This window comes from Salvelinus alpinus, chromosome 5 (assembly GCF_045679555.1).
Source record: "Salvelinus alpinus chromosome 5, SLU_Salpinus.1, whole genome shotgun sequence".
Classification (NCBI taxonomy): Eukaryota; Metazoa; Chordata; class Actinopteri; order Salmoniformes; family Salmonidae; genus Salvelinus; species Salvelinus alpinus.
The window spans coordinates 50,953,863-50,979,548 of NC_092090.1; the positions used below are offsets into that span (position 1 = coordinate 50,953,863).

Consider the following 25,686-nt stretch of genomic DNA (forward strand, 5'->3'; position numbering starts at 1 on the left):
AGGTCTGTAGCAGTTTGTGTCAAGAGTGTCCCCCGCTTTGAAGAGGGGGATGACTGCAGCTGCTTTCCAATCTTTGGGAATCTCAGACGATACGAAAGAGAGGTTGAACAGGCTAGTAATAGGGGTTGCAACAATTTCGGCAGATAATTTTAGAAAGAAAGGGTCCAGATTGTCTAGCCCGGCTGATTTGTAGGGGTCCAGATTTTGCAGCTCTTTCAGAACATCAGCTGACTGATGTTTTTGTGTTGGTTAAGGGCAGTCAGGTCTGGAGAGAACTAAGGAATATATCTGTTCCTGGTTCTAAATTTCTTGAATGGGGCATGCTTATTTAAGATGGTGAGGAAGGCATTTAAAAAAATAACCAGGCATCCTCTACTGACGGGATGAGATCAATATCCTTCCAGGATACCCCGGCCAGGTCGATTAGAAATGCTTGCTCTCTGAAGTGTTTCAGGGAGCGTTTGACAGTGATGAGTGGAGATCGTTTGACCGCTGACCCATTACGGATGCAGGCAATGAGGCAGTGATCGCTAAGATCTTGGTTGAAAACAGCAGAGGTGTATTTAGAGGGCAAGTTGGTTAGGATGATATCTATGAGGGTGCCCATGTTTATGGCTTTGGGGTGGTACCTGGTAGGTTCATTGATAATTTGTGTGAGATTGAGGGCATCAAGCTTAGATTGTAGGATGGCTGGGGAGTTAAGCATGTTCCAGTTTAGGTCGCCTAGCAGCATGAGCTCTGAAGATAGATGGGAAACAATCATTCATAATAATCAATCATAATAATTAACTCATTAGTTACTTGGGGCACCACGGGAAAAGTTTGTTTAATGAGTTACCGTTTCCTGAATTAACTCAAGAATATATCAGAATATCGATGTCATAACAGTCAATAATTTCCTCATATCAGTCTCATTCTGAATGTTGCATAATCCGTAAATTCTCACAAACCCGGGTCTCACTAATCATTCCGTACCACACAAATTGAGTTGATTATTTATTTATTAACAAGCTAAATGATAACATAAGACACACACACACACACACATACACACACATACACAGTCTAGGTTATTGATTAGAACTTAATATAATTGCAACAGATCCCTAGCGGACCAACACAATATGACACGTGTTACACAAGATGGAGATTTAAAGAGAGAGAGAGAGAGAGAAAGAGAGAAAAGCAACACTTTGATACATTTGTAAACTATGCTTAGTTTAGCCCTAATACCTTGCCCCGAACTGCCACTCTTATGGGTAAGACGTGTAATGCATGTATTTACGTGTTGAATGTCTTCGTCGGGTATTGTAGGAGAATTTCCAGTGCTTTGGGGACTTTCCAGTATCTATACTGTTTTCCCAGAAGTAGTGAAACTGAATCAATATGGGGTTAATTATTAGACATGTGTAAGCAGAATGAAGGCTGAGCCCATGTGATTGTGCAAAGCTGGATCAACACAGGCCTGGTCATTCTGGGTCTTGTGAAGGCCTTATAATCACCATTAGACATGTACTTGCATTAGGAGTGTGCATGTCTGTTTATTTTTTATGTAGCTCATTGCTATCATGCCACCAATAGAATCTATGCCCTAATGTCTGAGCCAATAAGAGAATGGAAACTAAGCAAGGCAAAAAGAGAAGGGTTGCCAAGGCTAAAGGGTATTAATCATTTACATAATGTGGAGTGATTATGTTATGTAAGGGTAAAACTGTATAATAGGAGAGTGTTGAGACGGGAAAGTTCAGTTGGTCCATGGGCATGCTCGGCTTTGTTGCTTTTGCAATAAAGTCTATTTGAATTCACAAGTTCCGGTATCTGAGAAATATTTGAACCAATATTTCCACAACAGTATCTCTGTTGCCTGTCTCTGTTGGGCCCAGGTCTTCGTGGGCCGAGTTCCGCGTAGGGGGTACGGTTCGACCAATGCCTTGTTCTTTGGATGGCCGTCTCCTTCGTTCTCGGGTGTAAGTCTCTGATTGTCCACAAGATGTCACAATGTCCTTTCTCTTAGTTTTATGTTTCCTTGCACTCGTTCTGTGAGAGTGGTCTTCTGAGGACGGCTAATCAGCTGTGTCAATACTCCCAGCTTGGGAATGAAAGCAGGATAGACAACCGATGAGTTGAAGAGAATAACTGGGTGATCCTGCTTGATTTCAACTTCTTAGATACAGTCCTCAACCATAGCATTGATTGTTACAAGGTTCCTTTGTCCTCTTCAACCTCGTGTCGCGTTTTGGGATTGTGTCTAATCGTAGACCTTGGCTGCAGCACTGGTCAACCTAGTCTGGTATGTTAATTCTTAACTCACATGCTTTATACCCTCTGGTAAAAAGGGGTGTTTACGTCTTTATGACACACTCTGGGTTCCCTGGGGCATAGCTAGTTACGAGGCACAGTATTAGAATTTACTATGGTCTCGTTTAGACAACTAAAATCACAGTCTTATCATCACAAAAACATTCTCTTTAATCTGGATATTTTCAACATAACGTAAAGTATGTAAACATCATATACATATTATGAATACACTTCAAGTTACAATGTTTTCATTATAATGTCTTCATTTACCTTTTAATAACATCAGAAAATAGACATTAATTTTCATATTCCATCCATCATTATTCCCACCCATTCGGATGATGAAATACATTGTCCCAGAGTGCATTTATTTGATGTTCTAGTTTTGGGCTGTAAACTCTTCATAAGGCACAAAGACATTCCAGACACCCAAACTAGGTGTCATAAAACCCCCACATTCATCCCTCCCCCCTCTGCGGGAGGGAGATCTCTGTAGAATTGATCCACCGTAACCTGATCCTTTGTACCTCCCAGGAGAGTCATGACAAAAGGCAGATGACAACTGACAAATAAAGTTTGTCTTCATCAGGTGTGTGTGTTTGTTAACTTACATGTTGGAGTTTTTCCACCCAAACTCCTTCAGGTCTGTGAGGAAGCGTGTAACATATGGGTTCATTGGCACAACCTTTCCGAATTAACTTTCCGGTCTTGTGGCTCACTCTTTCTTTCACTGTGCATTTGGTTCCTTCAGAGTTTATTTAATTTTTAATTTAACCTTTATTTAACCAGGAAGGGCTCATTGAGATTTAAAATCTCTTTTTCAAGAGCGTCCTGGCCAAGATAGGCAGCACCAAGTCATTACAAAAATTACAGACAAACAACATCAAAAACTACAAGTAATCTAGTAAAAACCATAGAATTCACAAAAGTATAACAAAATCAAAAACAGCAAATTAAAAACATTGACAGGTCAGGGAATCAGTCTCAAGATCATTCATCAGTGATTTAAAAATACCAATCGGGACAAGTTCATTCAGTTTAAAATTATTTTGTATGGCGTTCCAAGACGATGGCGCAGAGTACATAAAAGCCCTTTTAACAAATTCAGTTCGGACATTTGGAACAGTTAGCAGGATAAAGTTCAGCGAACGAAGAGAGTACCCACCACATTTCTGAACAATAAAAATGCCCAAATAAAAAGGTTGTAAACCCAAAATGGCTTTATAAATAAAAGTATACCAGTGACTGAGCCTACGAGTGACTAGAGAAGGCCAGCCAACCCTGGTATACAAAGTGCAGTGGTGCGTAAGGGTTTTGCAGTTTAACCTGTTTGGGACAGCCCCCCCTTTTCTCAATTTCCGCCTGAAAACATACCCTAATCTAACTGCTTGTAGCTCAGGCCTAGAAGGAAGGATATGCATATTCTTGGTATCATTTGAAAGGAAACATTCTGAAGTTTGTGTAAATGTGAATTGAATGTAGGAGAATATAACACAATAGATCTGGTAGAAGATAATACAAGGAAATCAACAGACGTTTTTTGTTCTTTTACTGTTGTTGCATCTTTAAAAATCAACAAGAAAGGCCAAACATTCAGTTATGATACTGGGGATCATTTCAAATCAGAACATAGGTAGGCAACAGTATTTGACCAAAGTTTCAGATGGATACCTTCAGGAATGAGTGAGGTACATGCCATTGAGCATGAAGTCAACCAGGTGTCCCTCACAAGTTTCCCAAATGTACCCAAGTGGCCGAATTGGTACAATGATGCAATGATACAAATAACTATATACAAAATACAAGACAATTATTCTAACATACCCCCAAAAATATATATTTGAAAAATTCAAGCAAAAAAAAATTATATAAAAAAAAATAAAAAAAATAACAAGGGGAACTATTTACACTTCAATGTTCAATCATTTGAAGACTCTCTGTCCTCTACACAATGTTGCGCTCCTGACGCCATATCCCATAGCAGTCTCTCTCTGGTGTGAAACAGAGGGTCACAGCACAGGTGGTGCAGGTGACTGGGGACTTCTTATGACACAGAGCACAACGAAGCCGCCCTACTGAGCCCCTTTTTCCCTGAGGCACATCCCTGCCTGCAATGATGAACTTCAGCATGTGCGTACCGCTGGTTGGAGCAGAAGGGACAGAGGTAGAGGGGACAGAAGGTGCTACAGTGTTCTTGCTGTAGTTAGCAAGCTCCTGGATGAGCTGCTCCCTAAAGGGTAGCTGTGAGATGGGGGGCTGTCCACAGTTCTTGGCCATTTCCTTCTGGAGGATGAAGGAATTCACCACAGCAATGTCAATAAAATGGTAAAATAAAGTTTTGTACCATTTCATGGTTTTGTGAAGTACATTATAATAGCCTATCAGCGCATCCGATAGGTCTACACCCCCCATGCTCTTATTGTAGTCCTTCACAGCATCTGGAATGGGGACATTTCTGGCGGTCCAAGCGCCTGTAGGACCTTTCAAACGTCGAACAACGTGATCCCCACCGAACGACTTGTGAATAGTAGAACACATGACTACCTCTCGAGTGTCCATCCACTTCACAAACAGCAAACCATCTTCACGGATCCATCTCATGGTACCCCGCTCAGCCCGTTTAGGCATGTCGTTCACCCTGGTTTTTGGAAAACCCACTCTGTTGGTCCGAATGGTGCCACAGGCCCACATCTCCAGCTTCCTCAGGTCTGTGAACAGGGTAGGGCTTGTGTAGAAGTTGTCTACAAATAGTTTGTAGCCCTTCCCCAGCAGCTGGAAATCTAATAACTGCATCACAGAGTCATAACTGAGTCCCTTACCGCTCGCACAAGTGTTCTTCCCCTCATAGACAAAAAAATTGCACGTGTATGCACACGCAGAATCGGCCAAAACAAACAGCTTGTAACCCCATTTTGTCGGTTTGTTGCGCATGTACTGTTTTAGGCCAATTCTGGCATTTGAGGCTACCATTCTCTCATCTATGGAAAGGTTCTGGGCGGGCTGAAAATAAGTCTTGCAAGCCTCAATGATATCGTGGTAGAGAGGTTTGATCTTGCAGAGCTTATCAAACCCTGCCGTGCCTCGTTTCGCCTCGTTGTCCTTATCAACTTCTGGGTCACTTATGTGAAGTGCCCATGAAATTGACAGAAACCTTTTCCTAGACATGACCGTTGAGGGGAAAGGCAGTTGATAGAGGGGTGCAGTTTTCCAGTAGTCTTTCAGGGTTTTCAACTTCACCACCCCCATGTAGATAACCATAGAAAGATAGTGAAACAGATCTGCAATGGAAATGGCCTTCCATGTCTCTGTCTTGCCTTCCTGCTTCTTCGCGCCATATTTATTTGTGTTCTTCACCAGGTTGTCAACAACTGCCGAGGTGAAAAACAACTGGAAAAGTTGCATGGGGGTGTATTTTGAAGTCAGGTCCAATTGAGGGCCTACTGGGCGTTTTGGCCGGAAAAGTGGAGATGGTGGGGCCACATCTTCCTCAAGAACAGAGTGCCAACGGTCCTCCTCCGCTCTGGCAGGTTCCACGCTGGACGCTCTGGACGGTTCCACGCTGCCCTTCCTCCGCTTCTTTGCCACTGGCTTACCACCCCTTGATGGCCGGGCGGGGGTAGGTGTGGTGCCGGATACAGCAGGGGTCCAGCTGGATGGACCAGCTTCAGTGGGGGATTTGCACCTTGGCTCCCAATCAGAATCGCTGGGACTGTGAAATAAAGACACATATTATATATACACAATTAGTAACTATGGTGAGGTTGTACATTCCATTTTATATAGAAAATACATGTAAACAATTTGGTAATAATTATACAGACACAGACACACATATTATATATACACAATTAGTAACTATGGTGAGGTTGTACATTCCATTTTATATAGAAAATACATGTAAACAATTTGGTAATAATTATACAGACACAGACACACATATTATATATACACAATTAGTAACTATGGTGAGGTTGTACATTCCATTTTATATAGAAAATACATGTAAACAATTTGGTAATAATTATACAGACACAGACACACATATTATATATACACAATTAGTAACTATGGTGAGGTTTTATCCATTCCATTTTATATAGAAAATACATGTAAACAATTTGGTAATAATTATACAGACACAGACACACATATTATATATACACAATTAGTAACTATGGTGAGGTTGTACATTCCATTTTATATAGAAAATACATGTAAACAATTTGGTAATAATTATACAGACACAGACACACATATTATATATACACAATTAGTAACTATGGTGAGGTTTTATCCATTCCATTTTATATAGAAAATACATGTAAACAATTTGGTAATAATTATACAGACACAGACACACATATTATATATACACAATTAGTAACTATGGTGAGGTTGTACATTCCATTTTATATAGAAAATACATGTAAACAATTTGGTAATAATTATACAGACACAGACACACATATTATATATACACAATTAGTAACTATGGTGAGGTTGTACATTCCATTTTATATAGAAAATACATGTAAACAATTTGGTAATAATTATACAGACACAGACACACATATTATATATACACAATTAGTAACTATGGTGAGGTTGTACATTCCATTTTATATAGAAAATACATGTAAACAATTTGGTAATAATTATACAGACACAGACACACATATTATATATACACAATTAGTAACTATGGTGAGGTTTTATCCATTCCATTTTATATAGAAAATACATGTAAACAATTTGGTAATAATTATACAGACACAGACACACATATTATATATACACAATTAGTAACTATGGTGAGGTTGTACATTCCATTTTATATAGAAAATACATGTAAACAATTTGGTAATAATTATACAGACACAGACACACATATTATATATACACAATTAGTAACTATGGTGAGGTTTTATCCATTCCATTTTATATAGAAAATACATGTAAACAATTTGGTAATAATTATACAGACACAGACACACATATTATATATACACAATTAGTAACTATGGTGAGGTTGTACATTCCATTTTATATAGAAAATACATGTAAACAATTTGGTAATAATTATACAGACACAGACACACATATTATATATACACAATTAGTAACTATGGTGAGGTTGTACATTCCATTTTATATAGAAAATACATGTAAACAATTTGGTAATAATTATACAGACACAGACACACATATTATATATACACAATTAGTAACTATGGTGAGGTTGTACATTCCATTTTATATAGAAAATACATGTAAACAATTTGGTAATAATTATACAGACACAGACACACATATTATATATACACAATTAGTAACTATGGTGAGGTTTTATCCATTCCATTTTATATAGAAAATACATGTAAACAATTTGGTAATAATTATACAGACACAGACACACATATTATATATACACAATTAGTAACTATGGTGAGGTTGTACATTCCATTTTATATAGAAAATACATGTAAACAATTTGGTAATAATTATACAGACACAGACACACATATTATATATACACAATTAGTAACTATGGTGAGGTTGTACATTCCATTTTATATAGAAAATACATGTAAACAATTTGGTAATAATTATACAGACACAGACACACATATTATATATACACAATTAGTAACTATGGTGAGGTTTTATCCATTCCATTTTATATAGAAAATACATGTAAACAATTTGGTAATAATTATACAGACACAGACACACATATTATATATACACAATTAGTAACTATGGTGAGGTTGTACATTCCATTTTATATAGAAAATACATGTAAACAATTTGGTAATAATTATACAGACACAGACACACATATTATATATACACAATTAGTAACTATGGTGAGGTTTTATCCATTCCATTTTATATAGAAAATACATGTAAACAATTTGGTAATAATTATACAGACACAGACACACATATTATATATACACAATTAGTAACTATGGTGAGGTTGTACATTCCATTTTATATAGAAAATACATGTAAACAATTTGGTAATAATTATACAGACACAGACACACATATTATATATACACAATTAGTAACTATGGTGAGGTTGTACATTCCATTTTATATAGAAAATACATGTAAACAATTTGGTAATAATTATACAGACACAGACACACATATTATATATACACAATTAGTAACTATGGTGAGGTTGTACATTCCATTTTATATAGAAAATACATGTAAACAATTTGGTAATAATTATACAGACACAGACACACATATTATATATACACAATTAGTAACTATGGTGAGGTTTTATCCATTCCATTTTATATAGAAAATACATGTAAACAATTTGGTAATAATTATACAGACACAGACACACATATTATATATACACAATTAGTAACTATGGTGAGGTTGTACATTCCATTTTATATAGAAAATACATGTAAACAATTTGGTAATAATTATACAGACACAGACACACATATTATATATACACAATTAGTAACTATGGTGAGGTTGTACATTCCATTTTATATAGAAAATACATGTAAACAATTTGGTAATAATTATACAGACACAGACACACATATTATATATACACAATTAGTAACTATGGTGAGGTTGTACATTCCATTTTATATAGAAAATACATGTAAACAATTTGGTAATAATTATACAGACACAGACACACATATTATATATACACAATTAGTAACTATGGTGAGGTTTTATCCATTCCATTTTATATAGAAAATACATGTAAACAATTTGGTAATAATTATACAGACACAGACACACATATTATATATACACAATTAGTAACTATGGTGAGGTTGTACATTCCATTTTATATAGAAAATACATGTAAACAATTTGGTAATAATTATACAGACACAGACACACATATTATATATACACAATTAGTAACTATGGTGAGGTTGTACATTCCATTTTATATAGAAAATACATGTAAACAATTTGGTAATAATTATACAGACACAGACACACATATTATATATACACAATTAGTAACTATGGTGAGGTTGTACATTCCATTTTATATAGAAAATACATGTAAACAATTTGGTAATAATTATACAGACACAGACACACATATTATATATACACAATTAGTAACTATGGTGAGGTTTTATCCATTCCATTTTATATAGAAAATACATGTAAACAATTTGGTAATAATTATACAGACACAGACACACATATTATATATACACAATTAGTAACTATGGTGAGGTTGTACATTCCATTTTATATAGAAAATACATGTAAACAATTTGGTAATAATTATACAGACACAGACACACATATTATATATACACAATTAGTAACTATGGTGAGGTTTTATCCATTCCATTTTATATAGAAAATACATGTAAACAATTTGGTAATAATTATACAGACACAGACACACATATTATATATACACAATTAGTAACTATGGTGAGGTTGTACATTCCATTTTATATAGAAAATACATGTAAACAATTTGGTAATAATTATACAGACACAGACACACATATTATATATACACAATTAGTAACTATGGTGAGGTTGTACATTCCATTTTATATAGAAAATACATGTAAACAATTTGGTAATAATTATACAGACACAGACACACATATTATATATACACAATTAGTAACTATGGTGAGGTTGTACATTCCATTTTATATAGAAAATACATGTAAACAATTTGGTAATAATTATACAGACACAGACACACATATTATATATACACAATTAGTAACTATGGTGAGGTTTTATCCATTCCATTTTATATAGAAAATACATGTAAACAATTTGGTAATAATTATACAGACACAGACACACATATTATATATACACAATTAGTAACTATGGTGAGGTTGTACATTCCATTTTATATAGAAAATACATGTAAACAATTTGGTAATAATTATACAGACACAGACACACATATTATATATACACAATTAGTAACTATGGTGAGGTTTTATCCATTCCATTTTATATAGAAAATACATGTAAACAATTTGGTAATAATTATACAGACACAGACACACATATTATATATACACAATTAGTAACTATGGTGAGGTTGTACATTCCATTTTATATAGAAAATACATGTAAACAATTTGGTAATAATTATACAGACACAGACACACATATTATATATACACAATTAGTAACTATGGTGAGGTTGTACATTCCATTTTATATAGAAAATACATGTAAACAATTTGGTAATAATTATACAGACACAGACACACATATTATATATACACAATTAGTAACTATGGTGAGGTTGTACATTCCATTTTATATAGAAAATACATGTAAACAATTTGGTAATAATTATACAGACACAGACACACATATTATATATACACAATTAGTAACTATGGTGAGGTTTTATCCATTCCATTTTATATAGAAAATACATGTAAACAATTTGGTAATAATTATACAGACACAGACACACATATTATATATACACAATTAGTAACTATGGTGAGGTTGTACATTCCATTTTATATAGAAAATACATGTAAACAATTTGGTAATAATTATACAGACACAGACACACATATTATATATACACAATTAGTAACTATGGCGAGGTTTTATCCATTCCATTTTATATAGAAAATACATGTAAACAATTTGGTAATAATTATACAGACACAGACACACATATTATATATACACAATTAGTAACTATGGTGAGGTTGTACATTCCATTTTATATAGAAAATACATGTAAACAATTTGGTAATAATTATACAGACACAGACACACATATTATATATACACAATTAGTAACTATGGTGAGGTTGTACATTCCATTTTATATAGAAAATACATGTAAACAATTTGGTAATAATTATACAGACACAGACACACATATTATATATACACAATTAGTAACTATGGTGAGGTTGTACATTCCATTTTATATAGAAAATACATGTAAACAATTTGGTAATAATTATACAGACACAGACACACATATTATATATACACAATTAGTAACTATGGTGAGGTTTTATCCATTCCATTTTATATAGAAAATACATGTAAACAATTTGGTAATAATTATACAGACACAGACACACATATTATATATACACAATTAGTAACTATGGTGAGGTTTTATCCATTCCATTTTATATAGAAAATACATGTAAACAATTTGGTAATAATTATACAGACACAGACACACATATTATATATACACAATTAGTAACTATGGTGAGGTTGTACATTCCATTTTATATAGAAAATACATGTAAACAATTTGGTAATAATTATACAGACACAGACACACATATTATATATACACAATTAGTAACTATGGTGAGGTTGTACATTCCATTTTATATAGAAAATACATGTAAACAATTTGGTAATAATTATACAGACACAGACACACATATTATATATACACAATTAGTAACTATGGTGAGGTTGTACATTCCATTTTATATAGAAAATACATGTAAACAATTTGGTAATAATTATACAGACACAGACACACATATTATATATACACAATTAGTAACTATGGTGAGGTTTTATCCATTCCATTTTATATAGAAAATACATGTAAACAATTTGGTAATAATTATACAGACACAGACACACATATTATATATACACAATTAGTAACTATGGTGAGGTTTTATCCATTCCATTTTATATAGAAAATACATGTAAACAATTTGGTAATAATTATACAGACACAGACACACATATTATATATACACAATTAGTAACTATGGTGAGGTTGTACATTCCATTTTATATAGAAAATACATGTAAACAATTTGGTAATAATTATACAGACACAGACACACATATTATATATACACAATTAGTAACTATGGTGAGGTTGTACATTCCATTTTATATAGAAAATACATGTAAACAATTTGGTAATAATTATACAGACACAGACACACATATTATATATACACAATTAGTAACTATGGTGAGGTTGTACATTCCATTTTATATAGAAAATACATGTAAACAATTTGGTAATAATTATACAGACACAGACACACATATTATATATACACAATTAGTAACTATGGTGAGGTTTTATCCATTCCATTTTATATAGAAAATACATGTAAACAATTTGGTAATAATTATACAGACACAGACACACATATTATATATACACAATTAGTAACTATGGTGAGGTTTTATCCATTCCATTTTATATAGAAAATACATGTAAACAATTTGGTAATAATTATACAGACACAGACACACATATTATATATACACAATTAGTAACTATGGTGAGGTTGTACATTCCATTTTATATAGAAAATACATGTAAACAATTTGGTAATAATTATACAGACACAGACACACATATTATATATACACAATTAGTAACTATGGTGAGGTTGTACATTCCATTTTATATAGAAAATACATGTAAACAATTTGGTAATAATTATACAGACACAGACACACATATTATATATACACAATTAGTAACTATGGTGAGGTTGTACATTCCATTTTATATAGAAAATACATGTAAACAATTTGGTAATAATTATACAGACACAGACACACATATTATATATACACAATTAGTAACTATGGTGAGGTTTTATCCATTCCATTTTATATAGAAAATACATGTAAACAATTTGGTAATAATTATACAGACACAGACACACATATTATATATACACAATTAGTAACTATGGTGAGGTTTTATCCATTCCATTTTATATAGAAAATACATGTAAACAATTTGGTAATAATTATACAGACACAGACACACATATTATATATACACAATTAGTAACTATGGTGAGGTTGTACATTCCATTTTATATAGAAAATACATGTAAACAATTTGGTAATAATTATACAGACACAGACACACATATTATATATACACAATTAGTAACTATGGTGAGGTTTTATCCATTCCATTTTATATAGAAAATACATGTAAACAATTTGGTAATAATTATACAGACACAGACACACATATTATATATACACAATTAGTAACTATGGTGAGGTTGTACATTCCATTTTATATAGAAAATACATGTAAACAATTTGGTAATAATTATACAGACACAGACACACATATTATATATACACAATTAGTAACTATGGTGAGGTTTTATCCATTCCATTTTATATAGAAAATACATGTAAACAATTTGGTAATAATTATACAGACACAGACACACATATTATATATACACAATTAGTAACTATGGTGAGGTTGTACATTCCATTTTATATAGAAAATACATGTAAACAATTTGGTAATAATTATACAGACACAGACACACATATTATATATACACAATTAGTAACTATGGTGAGGTTGTACATTCCATTTTATATAGAAAATACATGTAAACAATTTGGTAATAATTATACAGACACAGACACACATATTATATATACACAATTAGTAACTATGGTGAGGTTGTACATTCCATTTTATATAGAAAATACATGTAAACAATTTGGTAATAATTATACAGACACAGACACACATATTATATATACACAATTAGTAACTATGGTGAGGTTTTATCCATTCCATTTTATATAGAAAATACATGTAAACAATTTGGTAATAATTATACAGACACAGACACACATATTATATATACACAATTAGTAACTATGGTGAGGTTGTACATTCCATTTTATATAGAAAATACATGTAAACAATTTGGTAATAATTATACAGACACAGACACACATATTATATATACACAATTAGTAACTATGGTGAGGTTTTATCCATTCCATTTTATATAGAAAATACATGTAAACAATTTGGTAATAATTATACAGACACAGACACACATATTATATATACACAATTAGTAACTATGGTGAGGTTGTACATTCCATTTTATATAGAAAATACATGTAAACAATTTGGTAATAATTATACAGACACAGACACACATATTATATATACACAATTAGTAACTATGGTGAGGTTGTACATTCCATTTTATATAGAAAATACATGTAAACAATTTGGTAATAATTATACAGACACAGACACACATATTATATATACACAATTAGTAACTATGGTGAGGTTGTACATTCCATTTTATATAGAAAATACATGTAAACAATTTGGTAATAATTATACAGACACAGACACACATATTATATATACACAATTAGTAACTATGGTGAGGTTTTATCCATTCCATTTTATATAGAAAATACATGTAAACAATTTGGTAATAATTATACAGACACAGACACACATATTATATATACACAATTAGTAACTATGGTGAGGTTGTACATTCCATTTTATATAGAAAATACATGTAAACAATTTGGTAATAATTATACAGACACAGACACACATATTATATATACACAATTAGTAACTATGGTGAGGTTTTATCCATTCCATTTTATATAGAAAATACATGTAAACAATTTGGTAATAATTATACAGACACAGACACACATATTATATATACACAATTAGTAACTATGGTGAGGTTGTACATTCCATTTTATATAGAAAATACATGTAAACAATTTGGTAATAATTATACAGACACAGACACACATATTATATATACACAATTAGTAACTATGGTGAGGTTTTATCCATTCCATTTTATATAGAAAATACATGTAAACAATTTGGTAATAATTATACAGACACAGACACACATATTATATATACACAATTAGTAACTATGGTGAGGTTGTACATTCCATTTTATATAGAAAATACATGTAAACAATTTGGTAATAATTATACAGACACAGACACACATATTATATATACACAATTAGTAACTATGGTGAGGTTGTACATTCCATTTTATATAGAAAATACATGTAAACAATTTGGTAATAATTATACAGACACAGACACACATATTATATATACACAATTAGTAACTATGGTGAGGTTTTATCCATTCCATTTTATATAGAAAATACATGTAAACAATTTGGTAATAATCATACAGACACAGACACACAGACATACACCCACAATATGAGTGTCTGTAGAGCAATATGTACTTTCTATATTTCAATATACTTGTGTAGTTTATATTTCATGTCCTAGTCCTATTTTTATATAAGGCAAATAAAATACCAATATCTCAAAAACTCAAATGAATAATATTTGATATTATTAATTTCAAACAACGTTACTTACCGATCCAAAACTGCGTCTTCCCCGTGGAGGAACATGTCCTCGAATTCTGAATCTACGGATTCAATTTCACTGGAATCATTTAGATGTTCACTATCACTAGATCTGTCTATTTCATCAATTATATCATGCAAGTCTGTGTACTTGGTCTTCGCCTTCGATTTGGCTGATTTATTTTCCATTACTATGACTTGAAAATGCTCTAAAAAAACGTTTGCTGCGCGTAAAATGGTATGGCTACTTCTTGTAGAAATTTCAATGGCGAATGGCTGTGTGTACGCAAGAGTATAGGACAAAGGATATTCTTCCCGGGTCGAACCATTACATGTTCCCATTTACCTCAGTTCATTGGCTATCTATCCAGCTAGATTTCAAGAAGATCAGAGGTCATTGGTCCGAAATACAGTCAATCAACGAAGAACAGGTCGTTCGATTGGCGCGTAATGAGGTCGTTGTTTGGTGTTTTCAAATCAGTTCCTGTCGGTCAATATGTCCCGGGAAAAGAACCATGATGTTTGGTTGTTTTACTAACAAACAGAGGATTCTAATGAAACCGAACTTGACTTGATAAACGTCCGTTTAGAGTGAGTAATTACAATGAACGTTACGTCCAAAGTTGAAGGAGGCTGAATTTTCCACACAAGCCGTTTACAAAATGTTTCGTGTTAGGCTATAAAAATGGATTATATCAAACAAAACACCACTTGATTGTTTCGTCGTGACCTTTAGGATTGCCAAAAGAAGAACATTTCCTAAGGTAATTGATGAATTTTATTGCTATTTCTGACTTTTGTGACTAATGTACTTTGCTGTAACTGTACCTAATGTGTTGTTTACTGATCGATATTCGCTTTTGCAGTGAAGCTTTTCGAAATCGGACATATTGGCTAGATTAACAAGAGGTATAGCTTTGATTTGGTGTATAATACTTATGATTTAATTGAAGCTAAATATTTATAATTATGTCATTTCGCCATTTTTTTTTATTTTTTTTGAAACGTTCCGCTAGCGGAACCCTGGAGCTGGACAGGTTAAAATAAATCTCAAAGTGCCATAGTAAAGGGTGTCAATTGATCTCAAACACTGAGCGGAAGCATTCATATATAAAATATCCCTATAGTCTAGTAAAGACATAAATGTAGCTGATACTAGCCTCCTTCTGGCTTCAAAAGAAAAACAGGCCTTATTCCTAAAATAAAATCCCAATTTCAGCTTAAATTTTTTTGTAAGTTGTTGAATATGCAATTTAAAAGAGAAGCCGTCATCAATTAAAATTCCAAGATATTTATATGAGGTTACAACCTCAATCTCCTTGCCCTGACAGGTAGTAATAGGTGAAAGGTTCAGAGGTCTATTTCTGTCACGTTCCTGACCTTATTTCCTTTGTTTAGTCTTTGTTTAGTTGGTCAGGACGTGAGCTGGGTGGGTATATTCTATGTTATGTGTTTCATTGTTTTAGGGTTGTCTAATTGGCCTGATATGGTTCTCAATCAGAGGCAGGTGTTTTACGTTGTCTCTGATTGGGAACCATATTAAGGTAGGCTGTTCTCACTGTTTGTTTGTGGGTGATTGTTCCTGTTCATTGCGTTCTTTGTTTTCACTAGGTTCACATGTTCAGGTCTGTAGCGTCGTTGGTTTAATTTCTGTTGATTGTTTTGTTCGTGTTTAATAAGTGTTCCAATAAATATGGAAACGTACCACGCTGCGATTTGGTCCTCCTCTCCTTCAACCAACGACGAGAGTCGTTACAATTTCTTGCTTTAGAAAACACCATTAGTTTAGTTTTGTCAGTATTGAGGATACATTTCAATTGACACAAGGTATGTTGAACAGTATAAAAAGCAGTTTTTAAGTTCTGGAAAGCTTTTGTAAGAGACGAGGCACAACAATAAATAACAGTATCATCAGCATAAAAATGAAGTTGCGCATTTTGGAAATTTTTGTATAAATAATTTATATAAATAGTGAATAAGAGAGGACCAAGTACAGAGCCTTGGGACACACCATTAAAGACAGACAATTTAACAGACATAAGCCCATCAAATTGAGTGCACTGAGTTCTATCAGACAGATAGTTGGCAAACCATGCAACTGCATGCTCTGAAAGACCTACACTCGACAATCTCTGCCTTAGTATAGCATGATCAACTGTATCAAAATCTTTAGAGAGATCAATAAAAAGTGAGACACATTGCTGTTTTTTGTGAAGGGCTTCAGTGATATCATTTAAAACCTTCATGGCTGCTGTAATTGTGCTATGCTTCTTCCTGAAGCCAGATTGGTACATTGATAAAATAGAGTTAGTAAATAAAAAACTATTTTAGCTGTTCACTCACAAGGGTTTCAAGTATTTTCACCAGGGGTGACAGCTTTGAGATTGGCCTATAATTATTTAAAATAGTTGGATTTCCCCCTTTTAAAAGTGGTAGGACAAATGCTGATTTCCAGATTTTCGGAATTTCATTACATTCCAGGGTTAGATTGAACAGATATGTAAGTGGTTCAGCTATGAAATCAGCTGCCAGATTTAAAAAGCAGGGATCCAGAAGATCAGGACCTGCAGGCTTTCTCTGATCTAAGGATTTCAGGGCTTTATGTACCACCTGCACTGAGAATGGCAAAAAGCAAAAAGTTTGACTAGCTCTCACTGCTTCATCCACACAGGGTTGTACAGAGACAGAGGACACTGAATGAAACAGCCTACCAGATGATACAAAGTGCTCATTGAAACAATTCAGCATTTCAGTTTTGTCATATACAGCAACAGAGTCCTTCAAAACACATGACGGTAATTCATTAACATTACTGTTACCAGACATAGACTTAATAGCCTTCCAAAACTTTCTAGGGTCAATCAGGTTATCAGTGGTAACAGACATAAAATATTCAGATTTGGCCTTCCTGAGAAGAAAAGAACACTTGTTTCGTAACGGCCTAAAAATAAGCCAATCAGCATCAGAACACAATTTCCTTGCTTTAGCCCAGGCTAGATTACCGTCGTGAATAATACAAGACAGCTCAGAAGAAAACCATGGATTATCCCACCCTTTAACCCTGAACCTGCGGAATGGGGCATATTTGTTTACTATTTGGAAAAAAACATAATGAAAGAATTTCAAGGCAGGGATAGGCTCAATCTTGCTCCAGTCAAAACAAAACAAATCATGAAAGAAATGATTTAATTAAAACACTTCAAATTTCTCTTACGAATAAAACGTGGGTTTGTCTTAGGAACCTTAGTATTTCTAACAGCAAAAACAGCAGAATGGTCACTTAAATCATTACAAAAAAACAACCGCAGAATATTTATGTGGAACATTTGTTAATATCAAATCAATCAGGGTAGATTTATCTGGGCATTTAAGATTTGGGCGAGTGGGTGAGTTAATCAACTGGGTAAGATTCATAGAATTACAAAACATTTTTAAATCATCAGACAACGGCTTTAACCAACACCAGTTGAGAACACCAATCAAGATCATTTCACTGTAAAGAAGTTTAGACATAAGGTGCGTCAAAGAAGAAAATGCATCACCGAGAGCAGAGGGGGGTCTCTAACAGCCAATCACAGTTATAGAGAGACCCTTCGAAACCTCAATATTCAAAGCAAGAAATTCCAACTGTTCACAAATAGTTTCAGACTTTGCCACACTTACAGGGAATTTAGTTTTTACATATATAGCCACACCCCCACCTTAACTTGATCAGTGCGATAAACATTGTAACCACTTATACAAATATCCTTATTAAAAACAGACTTGCTGAGCCAGGTTTCAGAAAACACAATTACATCAGCATCAGTTGATTTAGCCCAAATCCTAACCCCATCAATTTGACAAATGAAAAATACCAAAACCAGATCTTGATTTAAAATCAGAGGGGGTTTGGAGACATTGCATATCAGGGCAAGGGTTAGGTTGCACGTTACCTGATATCAACAAAAGAATAATAACTAGGCACCCTGCACGGCTTCTCTTTTTTAACTTATAGAGGGTAGGGGGCAGCATTTTCACGTTTGGATGAAAAGCATACCCAAATTAAACTGCCAGCTACTCATCTGCAGAAAATAAGATATGCATATTAGTATTATTAGTTATATTTGGATAGAAAACACTCTGAAGTTTATAAAACTGTTTGAATCATGTCTGTGAGTATAACATAACTTATTTAGCAGGCGAAACCCCGAGGACAAACCATTCAGATGTTTTTTTTTGAGGTCACTCTCTTTTCAATGAGGTTTCATTGGGAAACCAGATTTGTAAGCGACTTGCTTGCAGTTCCTACGGCTTCCACTGGATGTCAACAGTCTAGAGAAATTGGTTGAGGTTATTCCTTTGTGTAATGAAGAAATATGGCCATCTAGAAATACGGCAATCACATTTTATGATTTTTAAGTAATTAATTTGCATTTTATTGCATGACATAAGTATTTGATACATCAGAAAAGCAGAACTTAATATTTGATACAGAAACCTTTGTTTGCAATTACAGAGATCATACGTTTCCTGTAGTTCTTGATCAGGTTTGCACACACTGCAGCAGGGATTTTGGCCCACTCCTCCATACAGACCTTCTCCAGATCCTTCAGGTTTCGGGGCTGTCGCTGGGCAATACGGACTTTCAGCTCCCTCCAAAGATTTTCTATTGGGTTCAGGTCTGGAGAATGGCTCGGCCAATCCAGGACCTTGAGATGCTTCTTACGGAGCCACTCCTTAGATGCCCTGGCTGTGTGTTTCGGGTCGTTGTCATGCTGGAAGACCCAGCCACGACCCATCTTCAATGCTCTTACTGAGGGAAGGAGGTTGTTGGCCAAGATCTCGCGATACATGGCCCCATCCCTCCTCCCCTCAATACGGTGCAGTCGTCTTGTCTCCATTGCAGAAAAGCATCCCCAAAGAATGATGTTTCCACCTCCATGCTTCACGGTTGGGATGGTGTTCTTGGGGTTGTACTCATCCTTCTTCTTCCTCCAAACACGGCGAGTGGAGTTTAGACCAAAAAGCTCTATTTTTGTCTCATCAGACCACATGACCTTCTCCCATTCCTCCTCTGGATCATCAAGATGGTCATTGGCAAACTTCAGACGGGCCTGGACATGCGCTGGCTTGAGCAGGGGGACCTTGCGTGCGCTGCAGGATTTTAATCCATGACGGCGTAGTGTGTTACTAATGGTTTTCTTTGAGACTGTGGTCCCAGCTCTCTTCAGGTCATTGACCAGGTCCTGCCGTGTAGATCTGGGCTGATCCCTCACCCTCCTCATGATCATTGATGCCCCACGAGGTGAGATCTTGCATGGAGCCCCAGACCGAGGGTGTTTGACCGTCATCTTGAACTTCTTCCATTTTCTAATAATTGCGCCAACAGTTGTTGCCTTCTCACCAAGCTGCTTGCCTATTGTCCTGTAGCCCATCCCAGCCTTGTGCAGGTCTACAATTTCAAACGTGATGTCCTTACACAGCTCTCTGGTCTTGGCCATTGTGGAGAGGTTGGAGTCTGTTTGATTGTGTGTGTGGACAGGTGTCTTTTATACAGGTAACGAGTTCAAACAGGTGCAGTTAATACAGGCAATGAGTGGAGAACAGGAGGGCTTCTTAAAGAAAAACTAACAGGTCTGTGAGAGCCGGAATTCTTACTGGTTGGTAGGTGATCAAATACTTATGTCATGCAATAAAATGCAAATGAATTACTTAAAAATCATACAATGTGATTTTCTGGATTTTTGTTTTAGATTCCGTCTTTCACAGTTGAAGTGTACCAATGATACAAATTACAGACCTCTACATGCTTTGTAAGTAGGAAAACCTGCAAAATCGGCAGTGTTTCAAATACTTGTTCTCCCCACTGTACATGTATTGTGTAACATGAAGTCCTATGAGTGTCATCTGATGAAGATCATCAAAGGTTAGTGATTAATTTTATCTATATTTCTGCTTTTTGTGAATCCTCTCTTTGGCTGTGTTATTCTGTGAATAGGCATTCACCTAACATAGTAATTTGGTTTGCTTTCGTCGTAAAGCCTTTTTGAAATCGGACACTGTGGCTGGATTTACAACAAGTGTATCTTTAAAATGGTGTAAAAGACATGTAGGTTTGAGGAATTATAATAATGGGATTTCACTGGCTGTTGAAGAGGTGGGACGCTAGCGTAATTCCTCAAACATACAAGTAATATACACCATTTTAAAGATACATTTCTTGTTTATCCAGCCACAGTGTCTGATTTCAAAAAAACTTATCCTTAACCTTTTCTCAATATAGGGGGTGCTGTTTCAACATTAGCATTTATCGTCTCCAAATTAAACTGCCTCATACTCAATTCTTGCTCGTACAATATGCATATTATAGTTATTATTGGATAGAAAACACTCTCTAGTTTCTATAGCCGTTTGAATTATGTCTCTGAGTGAAACAGAACTCATTCTACAGCACTTTTCCTGATATGGAGTGAGATTTCAGACATTTTGGCCTCTGGTCCCAGGTCAGTTTTAAAGTCCCTGTAAATCCTATGAGGATACAAACACTGCCCATGCCTTCCTCTAGATGTCAGTAAGAGGTGACAATTTGAATGGAGTCGATTGCGCAATCAGGGCCAGTATAAAACGCGAAAGACCGGATGTACCGTTCTTTTCCTGCTGCGCCTCACGCAAGATGGACATCGGACTCTCTCTCTTTCCAAGCGTTGGTTTAGCCACTTATATATCGCCGGTCATGTTTTTACTCGTTATAGGTGTTAAAAACATCATAAGGTAGTTAATTTAAACCGTTTTATAGCAATTTATATCCGTTTAGTGCGATTTTGAGGCATTGCTTTGTGATGCACATTGAAGCGCCGGGCACGTTTCGGGGTCCCGGTCGAACGTTAGTGGGCATTTCGACGGGACAAGAGGACAGCTTTCGACCAAAAGAAGATTAGACCCAAGAAAGGATACATTGCCCAAGATACTGATGGAAGAACAGCTCACAGTAAGAACTATTTATGATGATAAATCGCTGTTCTGTTGAAAAATTTTAAACGCATATGTCGCCATTTTGTTATGTGTAGCTTCGCTTGGCGGACCCGGTATTGCACAGTAAGGATAATTTTACAAATGTAAGTCAGCGATTGCATTAAGAACTAATTTGTCTTTCGATTCCTGTCAACCCTGTATTTTTTAGTCAAGTTTATGATTAGCTATCGATTAGACTAGATCACAGGGCAGTTTTGCTAGTATTCTCATTGTATAACCACGTTTTTTTGTGGCTAAATATGCACATTTTCGAACAAACTCTATATGTATTTTGTAATATGATGTTACAGGAGTGTCATCGGAAGAATTCTGAGAAGGTTAGTGAAAAAATTAATATATTTTGGTGATCATAACGTTATCGCTCCCCTTGCCTTTGATTCATGCTGGGGTAACGTTTGCACATGTGGTATGCTAATATAACGATTTATTGTGTTTTCGCTGTAAAACGCTTAGAAAATCTGAAATATTGTCTGAATTCACAAGATCTGTGTCTTTCCATTGCTATGCTTTGTCTATTTTTATGAAATGTTTTATGATGAGTAAATTGGTAATACACGTTGCTCTCTGTATTTATTCTAGTCGAGTTGTGATGGTGGGTGCAATTGTAAACTATGATTTCTACCTGAAATATGCACATTTTTCTAACAAAAACTATCCTATACAATAAATATGTTATCAGACTGTCATCTGATGAGGTTTTTTCTTGGTTAGTGGCTATCAATATCTTTATTTGGCCGAATTGGTGATAGCTACTGGTGGAGAGAAAAAATGGTGGACAAAGAAAAATGGTGTCTTTTGCTAACGTGGTTAGCTAATAGATTTACATATTGTGTCTTCCCTGTAAAACATTTTAAAAATCAGAAATGAATGCTGGATTCACAAGAAGTGGATCTTTCATCTGGTATCTTGGACTTGTGATTGAATGATATTTAGATGCTACTATTTACTTGTGACGCTATGCTAGCTATGCTATTCAGCTTTTTTACTGGTGGGGGGTGGGGGGTGCTCCCGGATCCGGGTTTCTGACTCGTTAGAAGTTAATGCAACCGCTGTGTCAGATTTCAAAAAGGCTTTATGGCAAAAGCACACCATGCAATTATGTTAGGTCAGCGCCTAGCCACAGGAAACCATACAGCCATTTCCCAACCAAGGAGAGGTGTCACAAAAGTCAGAAATAGCATTAAAATGAATCACTTCCTTTGATGATCTTCATCTGATGGCACTCCCAGGTCTGCATGTTAGACAATAAATATGTGTTTTGTTCGATAGTGTCCATCATTTATGTCCAAATACCTCCTTTTTGTTCGCGCGTTTAGTCCAGTAATCCAAATGCACAAGGCGCGGGCACTAGTCCAGACAATGTCAAAAAAGTTCCATTACAGTTTGTAGCAACATGTCAAACGATGCATATAATCAATCTTTAGGATGTTTTTATCATAAATCTTCAATAATATTCCAACCGGACAATTCCTTTGTCATTAGAAAGGGAACGAAGCTCGCGCACAACTCATGGCTTTCAGCCAGACCACTGGTTGAAACAGCTCTTATTCGCTCCCCTTTCACAGTAGAAGCCTGAAACAACTTTCTAAAGACTGTTGTCATCTAGTGGAAGCCTTAGGAAGTGCCATCTGACCCCATTTACACTGTATATTGGATAGGTATTTACTTGAAAAACTACAAACCTCAGATCTTCCACTTCCTGGTTGGATTTTTCTCAGGTTTTCGCCTGCCATATGAGTTCTGTTATACTCACAGACATCATTCAAACAGTTTTAGAAACTTCAGAGTGTTTTCCATCCAAATCTACTAATAACATGCATATCCTAGCCTCTGGGCCTGAGTAGCAGGCAGTTTACTCTGGGCACGCTTTTCATCCGGACGTGAAAATACTGCCCCCTACCCCAAAGAAGTTAAAAAGATTCTATTCATGTGTAATAGTACAGTATAAATACCATTAATCATATAAACTTAATAAGTTTAAAAACACTATTCCTGACATCTGCATAGAGGAACAGTGATAAGTTCTTCTCTTTGAAGTAGGTCATCAACAAAATAGTGTCAGCAGTGGCTGTTAGCTGTTCGATTTCATTCAGCAGGCACTCTACTCAACTTCGTCTTTTGGCTTTTAAAAATGTTGACAGTTCTCTTACCCTTGTTCAGGAGAACTTGAGTCAGGCAACTGCCAATCTCGATGCCAGTAAGGGGATTGAAGTGGTCGCAGAGCCAAGGCCACTGTTCCTGGAGGTCACTGATGCTTGGAGGAGGACAAGTGTTGATCATGTGGCATTGATAAGCATATATCAGCTTCATCAGGTCATCCACTTCCCTCTTGTCTGCACCTCTGGGACCCACACAGCTGAAAATGGTCACCCCATCGCCTGTTTCTTGTTTTCCATGGAGTCTGGGGTTTCTTTCTCTGGAAGGTCTTGTGGTTGCCAGTTGATGCAGCTATAACTGTCGACCCTGGTTTTTGCTGTTTTTACCTGTCCGCTGATGTCCCTTTCCTCTTCATTGCTCCTCTTGGGTCTATGCATTCTATCTAAAGTGTGGTTATGATTTTTATGCTCCAATCTGGTCTTAATCTTTGTGAACAGCAGTGGTACCCACTGCCAAGTGGTTCTCCTTCCTCGGTCAGGTCTCCAAAAGACTTTGGGTACTGCGTTACAATGAATTTTGCAATTTCACTGCAAACAGTCTTGTTGGGATCTGTCGCCTCTACCCTCTTTCCTTGGGCAATGGCCTGCTTGAGGCTTGAGGGAATCTTCTGCCAAGGTACCTGGAAGATGCTGACCCACAATGTGCTCATGTTAATCATTGTTGTTGTAGGCAAAGAAGAGGCCGGACTTGGAGGGGACAGCAGTTCACTCACACCACTGCCTGACTCACAAGGTAGAGGGGATGATGAGCGCCCACCATAATCTTTAAAGAAGAAAAGATTAAACAATTTATGCAAAAATTACAATGTGAAAGAAATAGTCCCTACCAATGTTCCCTCAAAAAAAATGTAGGCACTGAGCAAATTTCAGGTCTGCTGTAGGCTGTTTTAGGCCTACCAGAGTGGCCTATCACCAAAAACAATGGAGATAATTAATCCCATAACATTTTAACATGGAAATAGCTGGTTGAAAAGGGTCGGAAACTTTCTGGCAAATTTCTGTAATTTTTCGAGAA

General features: G+C 35.1%; 1 protein-coding gene across 1 annotated transcript; it reads right to left on the reverse strand.

Annotated features, from left to right (window-relative positions):
- Positions 1-4,245: 4,245 nt before the first annotated feature.
- Positions 4,246-25,049, reverse strand: LOC139575306 (piggyBac transposable element-derived protein 4-like). The gene is made up of 2 exons (XM_071400253.1): positions 24,886-25,049; positions 4,246-6,010 (listed from the first exon to the last, which is right to left on the reverse strand). Exons 1-2 carry the CDS (start codon positions 25,047-25,049, stop codon positions 4,246-4,248), a joined length of 1,929 nt encoding a protein of 642 aa, XP_071256354.1.
- Positions 25,050-25,686: the final 637 nt, after the last annotated feature.